The sequence below is a fragment of the Ambystoma mexicanum genome, chromosome 1p (genome assembly GCF_040938575.1).
Source record: "Ambystoma mexicanum isolate Mex_15411 chromosome 1p, UKY_AmexF1_1, whole genome shotgun sequence".
Taxonomy (NCBI): Eukaryota; Metazoa; Chordata; class Amphibia; order Caudata; family Ambystomatidae; genus Ambystoma; species Ambystoma mexicanum.
This window is the reverse complement of record NC_090921.1, coordinates 1,005,325,009-1,005,341,470: the sequence shown is the minus strand read 5'-3', so window position 1 is coordinate 1,005,341,470 and position 16,462 is coordinate 1,005,325,009. Positions and strand designations below refer to the sequence as shown.

At 46.1% G+C, this 16,462-nt stretch overlaps 1 protein-coding gene across 1 annotated transcript in view; it reads right to left on the bottom strand.

Annotated features, from left to right (window-relative positions):
- The window catches only part of COG4 (component of oligomeric golgi complex 4), a 984,804-nt gene that overhangs the window by 215,924 nt on the left and 752,418 nt on the right, over window positions 1-16,462 (bottom strand). The window contains exon 10 of the mRNA XM_069654962.1: window positions 10,414-10,532. Coding sequence (XP_069511063.1) covers window positions 10,414-10,532 — 119 coding nt within the window. The remainder of the gene's footprint in view (window positions 1-10,413; window positions 10,533-16,462) is intronic.

Genomic DNA, 16,462 nt, shown 5'->3' with positions numbered 1-16,462 from the left:
CGTCGGAGGACCCAATCCCCTCGAACAATCCATACTGACATTAGACACTGGCGCATCACTACAGATATAAAAGACAGCAGTGTGTGATCTTGTAAGAAAGTTAAAGGAAACAAATGACCACATGCTCACAAAGCAGTCTTCTTCCCCTAATAAGTATGCTCATTGCGACACCCATTTGAAAAATATTTGCAAAAAGCCACAACATTAGTTTGAGAATCACTATAGTCTTGAGCGAGCTGTTGACTTGCTGCTATGCCAGTCAAAAGCTATTATGAAATGGTACTTCTAAATGCCACTCGCCAAGCCCTTTGTTGAGGGTTTGGCTTACTTTCCTGAAGCTAGGCAATCCTTAAACTGCCTTGGCTCACCTAGTATAATCTGTGCTTCAGCCACAAAGGATGAGAATGAGATTGATAACAATATAGCGTAACACAGCCAGAGTTTAAATAAAATCATGCCCAAACAAAGGTATTATGAAAATACACTTTATAGCTTGTAAAAAGGTATGTGTCAATGCAGGATGCATTTATATAATTTGGTTTTCTGAAAGTCTTTTTTTAGGTCTTCACCTGGTGTGTTAGGGTCAACTGCGGAGTAAATGTTTGACAGTTCATAACTCGGGGGTAACCTTTGGATTTGTATTGGCCCAATTGGAATTCATTCTCATAAGAAAAAGTGGGAGAGATGGATAGGCTTCTGATTGGCTGAATGAGATACTGGTCCTGAAACTGAGCGCTCCCATATCGTACGTATGGGGTCCAATGTTAAAGATGGGACCAACTTTACAGATAGGACATTGCGTCAAGACCACTGGGGTACTGTTCCAAAGACAATCAGAATGACTGAATCTCAAGTTTGGTTATCTTAAGCAATTTCTGACAGCTGGTAGTCAAAGTCCTGTGTTTGGATGGTCCAGCAGAGCTAACAAAGGGGTGCAGGAGCCTGGTTCATTGAAGGTGCAGCTCCGGTAGAAGATGACTCTACGTGAGGTCCTCGGCCGTGGTTTAGTTTGCAGGCTCAATGGAAGGGAATGCCAGTGTTTGATTACCTTTCATCAGTAAAAGCCCAGTAACTGGAGACAGTGGGCAGAGCATCACCAACATAACAGTTTTTTTGAAAGTGCAGGTACAAGGGGAGCCTTCTCACGATTCCTCCTCAGTTGGTGTTAGGCAGAAACTTGTGCAGTTACCTCTGGGACCACTGCAAAAGATTTAAGACTACAGGTGTTTGGCAGTAAACCCACTTGGTAGCAGTCTGTACCACACAGATTCACTTGTTAGCTGTGGCTGAGCAGTCAGCCTTCCCTCAAGAAGAGTTAGGCAGTATACAGAGTATTCACAATAGGTCAAGAGACCACAATAGAACAAGTAAACACTGACCAGGGCTTGGTGTAAAAGAGATAGAATTATTTATTTAACAACCACATCTAGAAAAACACAAAGGCACTAATAGTAAGTAATTCAAAAACACGGTCACTAAAAGATATACACTCCCTTAAAAGAATATTAGACAAGTCTTAAGTAAAGCCCCACTTATTTTCAGACAGCGGTGAGCGCTTAACGTAGATGGCACTCTAATAATTTGTTTTAAAAAGTGAGAGAAAAGCAGAGAATAAATTGAAACAGATCCCAACACTTTTTCACGAACACAACAAGAGGGGAAGGCAAAGTAACACCGTGAACTCAGAGTCACTAGGCCGGATCCGCTTTAAGAGGATCGAAACAAAATGTGTCCAAGGTCACACGTTTGCAGTGCACAAAAGTCTTGTAATGGTTCAAAAAGGAGTTGGACCAAAGAAAGGGACCAGTTTGAGGGTCAAGGCGGCCAGCCCAGTCCAGAAGGTTAAGGGGTTATTATTACCTTGTAGCAATCTTTAGAAAGGGAGGCCTGGCGGACACGGTACCTTAAACTGCGGGGGCAGTTGTTCCTGGCAGCAGATGCAAGTCGGTGCTTCGTCCGGGGGAAGAGAGGATCTCGTCGTGGAGGAAGACAGGTGTCCGTTGCACTGCCAGGGAAGAAACCAGCCGCAGAGTTTCTCAGGTACAAGGAGCGGTCCGTTGATTCGCGGTTCAGTGGTGAGTGGCTATCCGGCCGCCGGGTGCTTGGCACGGGCAGTTCGACCACAAACCAATCTGGGGTGCGAAGAAAGAAGGTAAAACTGGTTGTGCCCACCAGTCAGGGGAAGAAGCCTCTCCAGCCGGGAGATCTTCTCTGTCGTCGGGAAGTGGCGAGTCGGTTCCGCAGGGCTCCACCGGTGGTGTCGTCGTGGTAGGTCGGCGGAGCTTCTCCCTCGTCGGATTCTCAGGTCCTGTGGCGACTTCTGAAGTTCCAGTCCCCAAGGCCCTGCTTTTATGCAGCATACCCCCATTCACTCAGCCTAGCTGTCAATCAAACATGCTAAGTGGTGAGCCGGCCGGCTCACCACTTGGGCCAATCACACAAGAGTGCGACTTGAGTTACCAAGGTAACTCAGTCCAGGGTGCCTAAACCCCCTGTGGTACCCAGACAGAGTGGCACCACTTTTGGAGGCTTCTGTGGAGAAGCCCACCAAAAAGTGGAACAAAGGGCTCGACTTGGGAAGAAGAGAACACAAACGCCAATTTAGAATCTAGTCCTGGCAAAAAATACCAACCGGCGAATTAATATTAATTAAATAAACCGGCGGTATGTTCGAGGCTATGAGAATTAAATAATTAAAGTTGGTAGCCTCGAACAATGGGAAAATCCCATAGGAAAATATTTGCGGTCGAATATAAAAAGTAGTTTCCACTGCCACCAGCCAAAACTCGATCAGGGGGGACGGAGACGTGCCCCCTCGACTAACAGACCCCGGGGCAATCGAATTGCCCCGACCAGTACGTCCACAATATGGTGGTTTGTACTGGTTTCTGTTAATAATTTGGGACTGGTAAAGCCAATGGTGACTTTACATGCCCTGGGAGACAGTAGTCAGTCCCAGCGTATGGAGTCTATGGTGGGGCGTCACTATGACACCCCTGTGTTACTGCATGGAGGGTGCTGTGTAACACATAGTAAAAACACATGAGACCCTATGGAGTAAAGGACCTCATAGCCCATAAAACACATTACCAGTCAAAGGAACACCATAAATCATGTCCAAGAGTAGGAGAAAAAGAGTCTCACTCTTGGCAGGAGGAAAAAACAAACTCCAGAAATCCAGCAAAGCTGCTGGGGGACTCACTAGGTTAGGAAATTCAGCCTAAAGAGAGAATTCTCCCTAACAGTTGGGCATTATCTTCTGTGCTTCAGAACTAGTGTTCAGTTCGACAAAGCAAGGATGAAGACCTTTGGGTTATATTGAAGATTGAAGGCAGAAGGAGGAAATTGGATACCAATTAGAGCTGCATTTTTACAAACATTTGACGGCCAACCATCTACTGGGAATTGCTACATTCAACTTTCACAGACATATACCCAGGCTTCATCTCAGGTGTGGGCACAGGCCTGAATTCTAGGTACCCTTCACAAAGCATTTATATCTTGTTCTGGCAATCACAGCCATTGCCATCAGAGGCAGAAAGTGTTCATTTGAATTTATCGCCACATCGATATGCCACTCACTCCCCTGTAGGAGCCAAGTCTGGCAGTTCAACTTTGTTCTAGATTTACACGCAATACCAGTAGTGACAGAACAGGGGTTCAGAAGGGTGTACCCCACTAAAATCATAAAAAAGGCTATCATTAACAAGTTGAGCCCCACAAGGAAACTTTTACAGTAAAACAGGGTATCTTGGGGCACGTCAAAATGGAGGGGTCTCTGGTTTCCCGAGGGCGGGGGTGGGGGTGGCACACAATTTTTGACCTCACAGACTAGGCCTCATCCCACAAGTCATGTAAACCAGTTTAGGAAGCAAAAGTCCACCGGGACACACGCCAGAGGGCCCAGACAAAACATGCGGTCTCACAACCAATGTAAATGAAAAATACACCTTTGTCTAAAATGTAAAACCGCTGCACAACAAATACAACCATCCCAAGCTGTTAATTATCACATTCTCCCTGATGCCAACTGTGCTCTGGATCAATACAATTACATGGATGTTTGCCATAAACAATTAAAAAGGCAAGAAATCTCCCCAAAGCAGCCAAAGGTATTGCTTAAGTGTGAGATTAAAAGTCCTACTCCAATATTCTTGTATGAGGCCAAGTTTATTTTTGATTTTCCATAATCGGTTTATTTAAAGATTACCACACAAGTTATTATGTGAGGCCTCATCCAAGGCTCAAATGCCAAAATCCCTAGGCTCATCAGGCTGCAAAAAGTAGTATGTTTCCGAATGAAAATTTCTGGTTGGCAGAAGCCTTGCAATTGTAGTGAGGTACAGCCTACTACTCCATAAGGTGTCCCTACCGAGAACCCTTGTGTTAATCAAGTACCGATTCCAATGGCCAAATATTGTTCCAAAGGGTGAGGGTGTGGGATAAAAATGCGGATATATGTGGTCATGTAAATTGCTTGCCTCTGAGACTGAAGGGTACAGTTGCCAGAACTGTATGGAACTAGTTACATCAGTCAGCCATACATATGTGTATTTCACATATTTTCCTTAATAACTTTACAAAACACAAATAAAAAATAGTTGAACATAAATATTACTCAAATCACAGTGTGTCACATAATAACAGTACAAAAATAGGATATTAGTTCATTTCTAATCCTAATGGATGCCGACAACAGCAGACTTGTGCCACTAGCCATCATAATTAACATATAGGTAGTCTGACACTGATTAAAAGGAAATATTTTTAACTGGGGAATTAAAAACCTTTCCAACACAGAATTAGAATATGGTCAAAAGCGAGCCGAAGTGATAGTTGCACATGAGAGATTATCACAAGAGCGGTGAGTCGCACTGGAGCTTTCCCAGCTCACCCTGTTCACTGCTGAGGGTAGTTGATGAATGTCACAGATGGCCAGACTCAGAAAGGTTGTTCAAGGATTTTTATTTTCAAGATATTACAAATCATTTTCTTTTTCTCTGGTCAGGCTACAGGCGGGGTGGACTAACGGGCTTCCCAGCTCCCTACCCTAGGCTTACCTACCCCCTCTGATTTTCCCAGCTAGCAATCTGTAACACCTACTATCTATCGATTAGCTGTCTGTGATGACTAACGATTCCCTTCCCTGCGAGGCTAGGGAGGTGAGGTCGCTATCCAATAGTTTCCTTATGGGTGGCAGAGAGCAGTACTTCACAGGGAGAGACTCCCCTCCTGAGGATAAGGACTCCCGTTCTGTGAAGAAACTCCCTAACACCTTTTCCCGTGGGACGAAATCCTTGCTATAAATCCCTGATAACACTACTGTCTGTTATCGTACTGTCTCCTCAGTCTGTAATTCACAGAGTACAATAACCCAGACTAAGAAGAGCTAAAAAAACCTGTAGAGTAAATACAGAGTTGGCATCAAGGAGGCATAAATATTGGCTCAACAACAGTAAACAAAGACTTTGACTTTACACTGGGGAGGATTCAGCTACAGGAAATAAAGAGCGAAAAAGGACTGCGAGAGAAAGAGCAGCCCAGCAGGTGTGAACCTGGGAATACAATGCTGTGTGAACGCTGATCTTTGTTGGCGGGGACATCCAAGGACAGTCGGCTAAGCACTGCAGAGGAAACCAAGCTCCTGACCATTGGAAGAAAAGGGAAGCCAGTGGTGGCGTGACCTCGGGGAGGTGAACTGCATGGTCCTACAAATACGCTGGAACCATGTGGCCCAAGTCATTGCAGAGCTGCAAGGACGAAGCGGAGGTAATGTGCAGGAAACATTGAAGCAACGTGAGTAAGCCCATCGCCCCAGGATGAACCAGCGACGTAGTTGTGATACACTGCAGGTAACGTGAAAAGCGGGGGACCCGGTAGGGGTTTTGGGCCACTCAAGAATCAAGAAAGCCTCAGTAGTAATCTCCATCATCACAGTAGTGATACCCAGAAAACCAAGAGTCAAGAAAGCCTTGGGAGTAAGAGAACCAAGAATCAAGAGTGCATCTGGAGGAATCTCCCTTGTCACAGTGACAATCCAAGTACGACCAAATAAGGCATTAAACCACAGAGTTGTCTGGAGTTAGTCTTCATCGAGCTATAAGACAAGGTAGAATTGCTGGAAGCCCATTTCAGAAGCCCTTTGGAAGAAGTAGAGAGATTTTTTATTTATATTATTATTGCCAAAGACCATTCCAAAACAGCCTTCAAGGCTGTGCAAGGCAGCTTAGGAGAAGGGAGTCATTATCCTGACCGGACGTTTGTTGTCCAATCAGAAGCTATAGCAAAGGATTGTCGGGAGGGAGAGAGAGATAAAGACTAAGCCATTTCACCAGAAGAAGGCAGTCATTCACGTGGAACCTGTTTCATTTGGATGCTGAACCGCTTTGTAGATCAGTGGTAGGGTTAGAGTAGGTTTTTGGACAGAGGACGGACACTTTTTATTTGAGCAAACATCCTGACAATGAGCACCCAGAGCTGATATTTATTTAGGTAGGGATAACCTCTTAGAAATGGGGAGAGGTAGGTTTTTTTCTTTATTTCTCAAATAAAAGTATTGTTGAAACATGCCACCCCTTTGTCAGATTCCTTACTCCACCACGCAATAGGATCTAAAGGCAAACCCTTTTCTATCTGGCTCCCTCAAGGGATTTCGCAGGGGTGCCCTGACCTAACACTTAGCTAAACAGGAACTGGTGTTTTTGGTGTGCCAATGTCATACACTCTGGTGCAGCATCTCCCTCAGTCACACACTTTCTCTCTTCTCCATGATCATACCACTCTCTATTCTACTCTGTTTCTCTTTCTCTGTCTTTCCCCCTCCTTACATCCCGTCTCACTCCCTCTGGCCATGTTCCGACTGTTCTAATCTATCCCTCCAATGTCCACACTCTTCACTCTTCTGTCTGCACCCCTTTCTTTTTCCTCTCCTCTTACTCCGTCCACTGTACTCCATTCTACCCTGCTCTTCTCTCTTACCCCCTCTCCTCTCTATCCCCTCTGTTGCTACTCTCCTATACAATCTCCTCTACTCTGCTCTCCACTCTACTTTCTTCTATCGACTCCCCTGTGCCCTATTCCATCACAATCTCCACCTATCTTTTATCTAACTCTCCTGCTTTCCTCTGCCCTCACCACTTCAGCCTTACACTTCCTCCACTTCTACCATACACTTACTGCGCGCAATGAAATGTCGTTACCTTGTGAGAGTATGCAGATTCCAGGGGCCGCTACAACGCTCGAGCATGAGCGGAGCGGCCTCAATAACACAACACTGTCGATCCTGATCCTGCACTCAGCAACCATCCGAACAGGTGGGTAGGGCAAAACGTCCTCGTCCCAAATTTGTAGTATATGGAAGGCATTAAATAGAAATAAATAACAGTGCAGAAATTAGGTAATTAGAGATAACGTTATTTATTTCTATAATTAAGATTATGGGAAGTAGGAGGGAGTTAGCGTCTGCTGGTCAGGTTGGCTCAAGCAGTTGTTGCTCTTTAACCCGCATTCCATATTCCATCGGCACTCTTCCAGCATGACAATACTACGCAGCAGGCTCGCACACAGAGCACAGAAGGTTGCCAGATGACCATTCTGACCAGCTGTATTTGTCTCATGGTGAAAACAAGTATGCTACACTTTACCACTCTCACTCCCTCTGCTATTCTGTACCTCTATCTTTCTCTCGCTCACCTCCCACACAATACCCTCCCACTACATTACATACAACAGGTAACTCTCTCTCTCTCTCTCTCTCTCTCACAATGAATACCTAACCTGTACTCTACTCCAACACTGCCTCTAACTTTTTAGCCCTCTGCTCCTTTATTCACCCTCTGCCTGGTGTCTCAGTCCCCCTCCTGACCTCTCCCCTGCAAACCACAATCTGCCTTCCATTCCTCCCCTTGTATACTGTTCTGATCTTGATCATAATCCCCCTCACCTTGCATTGGTTCCAGTGCTCACTTGACTCTATAGGTCAATCTGTGCTTGTCTCTTTCTCCAGGAACTTGGTTACACCTGTGAAAAGCCTTACGAACCCCCTCTTATCCCCACTCCCTTTTTATTCTCTGTTTGCAGGGTAGAAGCTAGGTTCGCAAGCTGCCAGTTTTCCATGCAGCTTTCTCCAGGTGCTGGTGAGTTTTGTTATCATTTTGGTTTGGGGAGGATTTCTGTGACTCTCTTCACTCCCATTTGCCTGGGGTCCTACTGGGGTTGGAAGGTCGGGTGTCCCGACTGTGTGGCTGGACAAATTACAGTCAATTCTCCTTCAGTTCTTGATTCCATTCCCCTGGTTTCCGTCTGGACTTTCTTGATTGCTCCCAGGTGCTTTCTGGAAGTTCTAGTTCAGAGAACACTGGCCAGAAGAACTGGGAGGCATTGCAAGACAGTCATACTGTTAATTACATTTATAGCACATGAAGGGGGGGGAGTTTAACGACCAAGTCCCTCCCCCAACTACACCTCCCTGTTATAAAGGTTCTTGAGTTTGGGACCAAAATGTGGAAATCTTGTGAAAAATTGTACTGTGGGCCTACCTCTGTGAGGGGAATTTATCCGTTCTAAATCCTCTGATAGCCCTACTAACCTCTCATTTCAAATTTAGTTATGGGTGATTCCAACCCATCTAAGGCTTCCTCAGAAAGACTGTGGAGTCACAAATGTTGAAAATAAGCCTTCATTTGGGAATCGAGCACCTACTTTTCTCGCGCAGGTTGTGTTTCATAACGTGCTGTGGTAAGTCAGACATAAGGGATGGGCAAGAGGACATCTCTGAACAAGATGGTTTATTAAACAAATTAAAGAAAAATAGAGGGAAAGGGAAAGAAAGCCTAGCATAGGGTTAATCCCCATTTGTGAAAATTTGTGGTAGCTCATTTTTTGACCCCCACCCACAATGTTGTCACAGTCTCTTCCAGCTTTTGGCTTTGTAGACTGGTCAAAATCTAAACCAACAAAAGAAATGTCTCAACTTTGTATGGTGCGAGATGGCCAGCTCCATGGCCCGGTCAACAGATGGGTTCGAGGGAGGGGCGGGAGTCCACCCCAACCTCATCCGTGTTTGGATGTAGGCAGGCCCCCTGCCAACCCCTCCTTACCGACAGAGTGGCCTCTGGACTGTTGATGAAGCAGCTCCCCCGGAGAAACAGGAACAGCAGGATGCTGGAGAGTATGCAACATCAACGGCATCCCTTCCAGGGGATGCTGCCAAAAAAAACATTCAGAGCTGCACAGCTCAAATTCATGGTCTCTCGACTTGTGATGCGGCCGAAGCTGACAATGGACAGCAAGCAGCCATAAGAAAGGCGCTCTGGTCTCAGGCTGCTAGACAGTCAGCGACAAGTATGCAACAAGTGTTGCACCGATCTGGAAAGCACTCTCATAAGCTAAGGTGGACCACACGAGTTACAATGCAGACACAGTCATTCTTGTTAGCTTGATGAGGTACACCGCAAGCTGAGAACCTTTGCGGATCCCAGGCCTGGGGACGTCAGCTCTAGCCAATCATGATTAGGGATCCCACGGCTAGGGATCCCAGACTACAAAAAGGAATGTTTTCTATTTTCTCACACTGACGGTGTAGTGATGAAGGCAGTATTGACACAAAACACAAGCATGGGGCACAAGCCAATAGCCTACTACAATGGGCAACTGGACTCAGTAATGAGAAGACACCATCCGTGCGAACAAGCTTTGGCAGCTGCGCATTTGCAGTGGAGTAATCAGCAGCAATAACCATGGGGCGCACCACCACTCTTTACATGGAGCACGCCCTCTTTGCAATACTGCAGAAGCCAAGAGCACTCTGACTTCACAAGGGGCATGGGGATATGAGGTGATACTATCAAATGTGGGCCTGAAGATAGTGAGGTGCAGGATTGTCAACCCAGCAATGTTTCTAGCACACGTCCTACATACAGAAGACTATGCACATGACTATACAGCAAACATAGATGTTCAGTGGCACTCGGAAGGTAAAGGAGGATGCACTTGAGGGGGGAGATGTGCTCTACACTGACAGGTCGTCAATTAACTAGACAGATGGGGTCAGGCATACTAGGACTACAGTGGTAAGACTAAAGGAAGCCGGGACAAGTGAAGTGGTAGCAAGTGCGCGACTGCCATCCCATTATTCAGCACACGAAGTAGAACTAGTGGCCCTAATACTAGCACTGGAAAACAGCATTGAGAAGGAGGTGACAATGTATTATGACTCCGCCTACGTGACATCCAGAAGGGTTGAAAAATCAGTCGGAAAAGCAAAAAGTACAGGGCTTCTTGAGAGAGGTACAGTTTAAGACTTCACCCTCACAACCGTGAAGATTGTTTCAGTAATGTGATAGCATACCCATGGATGGGTTCTATTCTGAGGACAGAGCCCCGCTAATCAGGGGCTAATATAACAGACTCTACCTTGTTTACAGTTTCTCTCATGAAGTACTCCTCCATGGTGATATACAACCCAATCAGTTCCTGCATGGTGCGGCTCAGTAGACAGTGGTTCATCAACTTCTCCAAGCTCTTTAGATGCTCTGTGGAAAAAAAAAACAATGCTGGCTGTGAATCGAACAAGAGCCAAAACACCGAACATTATATTCAGCGAGACAGCAAACTTACAGCAGGCATTTACTCTTTGCGTCATGGGGCAGTTACCAGATTACAATATGTACATTTTTGGTAAGTTACTTGGCGTTTGGTAAGCTATACAAATACTGTAGAACAAGGGCCACTGAACATTGTTTTTCAATATCTCTACTGGAAAAAATAAAATGCCAACCGCCACACTTGGCCCACTTTCACAGTGTTATTCTCTGTGCCACAAAAAAAGGATTCTTACACTTTTTCGCTTTCTGACCAGGAGAAAGGAGAGCCAGTAGTCTCAGATGCAGAGAGGGCTGTGCTCCACCATATGAAATGGGACAAAACACTACATGAGAGCATGGGCGTAATTTCAGGGGGCACAGGGATGTTTGTCCCCCCCAACTTTCATGGCACACCATTTTGTCCCCATTAATTTGGCTGGGGCATCTTTTCTTCAGATGTCAAGTCCCCCTCCAACATTTTCAGCAAAGTTACTCCACTGCATGAGAGTGAAAACACAAAAACTGATGTCTTGTTAACACAGTGTACAAAACAGAGCTTTACCGGTGACTGTTCAGCCCCTCTTGCTCAGAAAGTACAACTCTGCAACATATTAGATTGTTGAGTGCATGGCTATAAATAAGCAAATGATGAAATGCAATTTTCCAAGCTGTTGCCATCATGAATTGTTAAAAGAAATAAAAGAATATGAAACATATGTCGGCTATTTAGTCATATTTGTAATGGCTACAGTAAATATATATATAGGCACTTGCCTCAGCACCCACCTGCCTTCATCCTGTACGCTTGCACTCACCTACCTAATGGGTCTCTACGCCTCATAGCACCTAATACACTAGGCACTTACATCTTCTGTTTACCCACGAGCGCGGACACTCCAGCACTTACCCCCACTCCTCTTCTCCCTGCACTTGCACGTTCTGAATACTCACAAGACATAGTCGGTTTGTCTTTATCCTCCACTGTATTTAATGTTTCAATCCCATGTTGCCTCCCTGTTGCTCTCTGGGTGCTTTGGGAGAGAATTGACGTGCTGTATAAGCGCCCAACAAATGCACAATAAAATAAATAAAAATTACCTTTCATCTATTTTAATTAATGTGTTTATACATGTTGTAAACAGATGAATTTAAGAATTGAATTATAACGTGCAGAGAATGGCTAAGACAAAATGCCTTTGTAATGCACTTTTTGAAAAATAAAATAATTAAGGTATTCATTTTATCATGCAAGACGTGCTGACTTTTATCCCAAAAAATAGTGCAACCGTTTGAGTGAGAATTGTGTGTGGAGCGGGGATGCTGCACATTATCACCGGTACCCTGTCTATGTGTAATATACTCTAAACTTTGTGAGCCAATCTACTTAATCTTTTGTTGATTAAGTGTATATTTCTTTTACAAGAGAACCTAAAGTTTTTCTAAAGTAATATTTAATTTATATTGTATATGTTATAAGGGTGTGCTAAAGCTTCATTTTCCCTAACCTAAAGTGGATTTCCCTGCCTATAAACTAACACCAAAGAAAAACACTCTAAAAAGGTATTTATCCCTCACACGTGTACATTTAACAAAATCATAAAGGTATTCAGATGGCTATTCAAATTCAACAAAATAATAATTATATTCAAACACATCTTTCATAACCAAGTATCCTTGTAACCAGGGTCAGATCCCCTTCACCAAGTTCTAAGCAGGATTTTCCCAAGCAAAGGTTCCAATTAGTAAAGTTCTTTTCAATATTCCACTTCTGCTTCAAGGCCAACACAACGTTCCTTTCAATAGCCAATTTATTTATTTATTTCTGCATTTATTACAGCGCACAAAACCCTCGGGTATCTAGGCGCTAGTTACATTGTGGGTAAAAAAGAAGGGGGATGGGGAAGAAAGGGGGAAATGCATTAGGATGAGTGAGGGGTCTTGTGAGGAACTGTGTTAGTTGAAGAGTCAGGTCTCTAAGTTTTTGCATAAGGTCCAGTAGACCGGTCCTTTTCTGAGGGCTGTTGGGAGAGTTTGGCGGCTGACGTTGGGGATCTTGAGGAAGTGAGAGTTTGCAGATCTAAGAGGTCGAGCGGAGGAGTATTTCTCCACGCAGCGAGAGAGGTATGTCAGGGCTGTGTTGAAGAGACATCTGTGGACTAAGGATAGCGTTTTGAATTTGATCCTTTCTCGGATAGGTAGCCAGTGTGCATTTGTCCTGGCTTCTGAGATGCGGTCAGATTTGGAGAGACCTATGGCCGCTCGGAGGGCATTGTTCTGAATTGTTTGTAGTTTGTTCAAGTTGCACTCTGAGGTATCGGTAAATAAAGCGTTGCAATAGTTGAGCTTGGCTCCTCTGATGGCTCTTGCAACGGGGAGAGGTGGTGGGGTGTGGAGACGAAAGGCTTACTGGCATGTAGCAGTTTGGCGGTGGAGGCTGCTGATGAGATGGAGTTTAATTGCCGGGAAAGGTCAAGGTTTGAATCCAGGTAAACGCCAAGGGTTTTGGCTGCCGAGGAACTTGGGATTTGGTTACCGTTGATGGTAAACTCCTTGTAGGCGGGGTCTATGTTGCATAGCGTGGAGTGGGAGCTGTTGATGAGTATTTCGGTTTTATAGTCATTCAGGAGAAGTAGGTGAGATGCCATCCAGGTTTGTACGACTTCATACACAGTTGATGGTGGCTGAGTCCTGAGCATATTAACCAGAAAGGGGGCCGAGTAGCTGCGCGTCATCAGCGTAGGTTGTGTAAGATATGCCGAGTAGGTCAAGGTGGTCGAAGAGGGGTTTCGTATAAATGTTGTGGAGAGTGGGGGAGAGGCAGGAACCTTGGGGAACTCCACATGTGACAGAAGTTGGAGCACCAGAGAAGTCATCGATGAAAACTCAAAGATCTGTCGGCTAGGAATGACCTAATCCAGTTGGTGGACAATGAAGAGAAGTTGGCTGTGGAGGCAAGTTGAGAGCAGAGGGTCTGGTGGTCTACCAAGTTGAATGCTGCAGAGAGGTCACACATCATCAGGAGGGCAGGTTTGCCAGTGTCCTTGATGGTATGGAGCTGAATTTTCAGGTCAAGTAGGGCAGTTTCCGTTCCCTGCTTGGGGTAGATTCCTGATTGGCGGACACCCAAGATATTGTTCTCCTCGAGATATTGTTTAACTTGGATGTAGGCTATGCGATCCAGGATCTTCAGGAGGTAGGGTACCGTAGTAATGTGGAGATAGTTTGTAGGTATGGAGGGGTCGAGGGAGGGTTTCTTGAGCCCCGGTAGGACCCACGCTTCTTTTAGGGAGGTTGGCACTGAGTTGTTGGAGATGGAGGCATTAACGATGGTCGCAATTATTGGAGTAAATATCTTGGCACAGTCTTTGATGATCGGAGCTGGGCAGGTGTCACCTTTGCAGCACAATGGTTTGAGACTATTGATGATCTTGGTGACATCAGGAACTGAGACCAGGTGGAAGTTGAATGTGGCACACGTCGGCCGGTAAGGCGCCGAGGGTGGTGGTGGTGGTGGTGGTTTAGCTAGCATGGCAAGTTGTTTGGAGAGGATTTTTTCTTTGAGGGAGTTGACTTTTCCAGTGAGTGCTTCTTGGATTTTGTTGCGCCAACCACCGTCAGGTCTATCTGGGGAGGGGAGGGAGTCTCTAGCTCCTGGAGGATCGTGAATAGTTCCCGGGAGTTGGATTTGGCATTACTGATCCTGGAGTTGTAGGTCCTAGATTTTGCAGTGTGGATTTCCCTTCTGTAGTCTTTGGTGAGGGAGGCGAAGAAGGGTTTGGAGGCAGGGGTGGTTTTTTTTCTCCAAGCTAGCTCTGAGGCATGCTTTTTTTGGCACAGGCTTTGAGGAGCTCCTGTGTGAACCAGGCTTCTTTTTAGTGAGGGTTTAGCGTTCTGATGTTTAAGTGGGGCAAGTGTGTAGACTACCTGAGCAATGGTTTTCTTGTAGATGTCAACCAGAGCTGCTGTTTCTGTCACTGAAGGTGGGGGGGAGCAAGGGTATCAAGTAGCAGGGCTAGGATAATGTTGTTGAGATTTTTTGTGCAGCAGGCCAGACCTTTATGTTTTGCAAGGCGAGCCGGGCAGAGGAGGGACAAGGAGGGGTGACCGGATTCGAGATGTTGCAATTGAGGTCGCTGATGCAGTCAAGGGAGCAGCCTTGGTCGTTGGGTAGGCTCAAGGGGTTGTTGCATGAAGCCAACTTGGTTGAGAGCAGTGGCTATGCAGGTGGAAAGAGTGTCTGCTAGATTGTTGAGGCCTAGGTTGAGGTCCCCAAGGATTACGATTTTTGAATTGGGCTTGATGGAGGAGATGATGCTTTGAAGTAGGTTATTCACGAAGGCAAGGCTGGTGCCGGGCAGGCGGTAGACAAGGAGGATGGTGATGGAGTTGGTAGGCGAGATGGAGAGTTTAGCGAGTATGGATTCGCAACTAGGGATGATGTTGTTGTGAGTGGCCCTGATGGTGAGGGTGTTTTTGAAAATGAGAGCAATGTCACCTCCTGTTTTAGAGGATCTGTCACATCTTAGGATGGCATAACCCGGAGGAATGGCAATGGAGGGGTGTCATGATTACTGCCCCTCATGTCCCCAGCCCTCCAAGATGTCAGGCTGGAGCCAGGCCACGATCACCTACATGGCCCTCAAAGGCCTCTCCATCGCTCCAAAGACCCACTTGGAGTCAGACTTGGCGCTAGTGGCACCAGACTCACTCACTCCCACAGGATAACATTGGGGATTGGACTTGTAATGCATTGATGGGGACAAGATGGATGCCCCCACATATTTCGGTTCCCAGAACTGCATGTGCGGTCTAGTCTTGTGGGTGTGGTTCAGCCCACAGGCACCTGGGATACCCAGAGATTATTTAAGCCACACCCAGGCTGAGAAACATGCTTTGCGTTTTCTGCACCTGCAGCGTGACACTCACAGTGTTCGGATTGGTCTCCAGTAGGCCTGCATCTTTCTTCTGCGCTCAGCTCCTGCAAGAACAAGAACACTGTTAGGAACAGCCTTACATTGCGGCGCTTCTGCTCGTCAGTCATCGCTCCTTCTGTTCTGCGAGCATCTTCGGCGGTGTCATTCCCATCCCGGCACGCGGCTTCCTAAGGAAAAGGGAAAAGAACAGAAAAAAAGGCATTAGTAAGCATTCTGCAAATCTTCGCTTATTCTTAAATACTGTACGAGCTTCAAACGCTTACCTGAATACCAGCCACTCTGGGGGAACTTCTCATCCATCCGCAAGAGGGAAAAGACACTCCAGGTTAGCGTGGAAACATCTAGAGGCGCTGCATACCGCGATTACCCACCGCATTTGTTCTTCATAACTGGCATCCACGCTGAAAACGTTGCATCACCTAAAAGACACAGAAAAAGACCTCAGTTCAGTGCAAATATGAAAGGGGTGCATCGCGCATCACGCTCTCACTCACCTTCAGCGCTACTCATCTCAGCAGCATGCCGTCATCCCCGGACGCCGGCCATCATCTAAGGAAGGAAAGGAACGAAGTTAGAGAACTGTTCAAAAGACTCATTATACTTACCTGTCGGACTCTTGCCGGTGAAGTAACTAGGCAGCAACGAGCCTGCATCAATCAACGCGCCCCTGCGCTGAAGGCAGGACGGAGAGCACACTATCCAAGAAAACAAGGTCACCTGTGGATCAAAGGAAAGGGTTGGACCCCAGGGAAGAAGGGGTTCAAGCACACAGAGACAATAGGGAGTTAAACTCTACCAATCCTGTGTTTCAGGCCCAGTCTCCAGTCGAATAGCCTCCAGGGACGGGTTCGAGGTCGTAAGAGGTCTGAACAGGCTGAGTGACGCCCCCCGTGGATACCAGGTGAGCGTTACAAGAGGGCTGTGCATGCAGCAGGATGGAGCCAG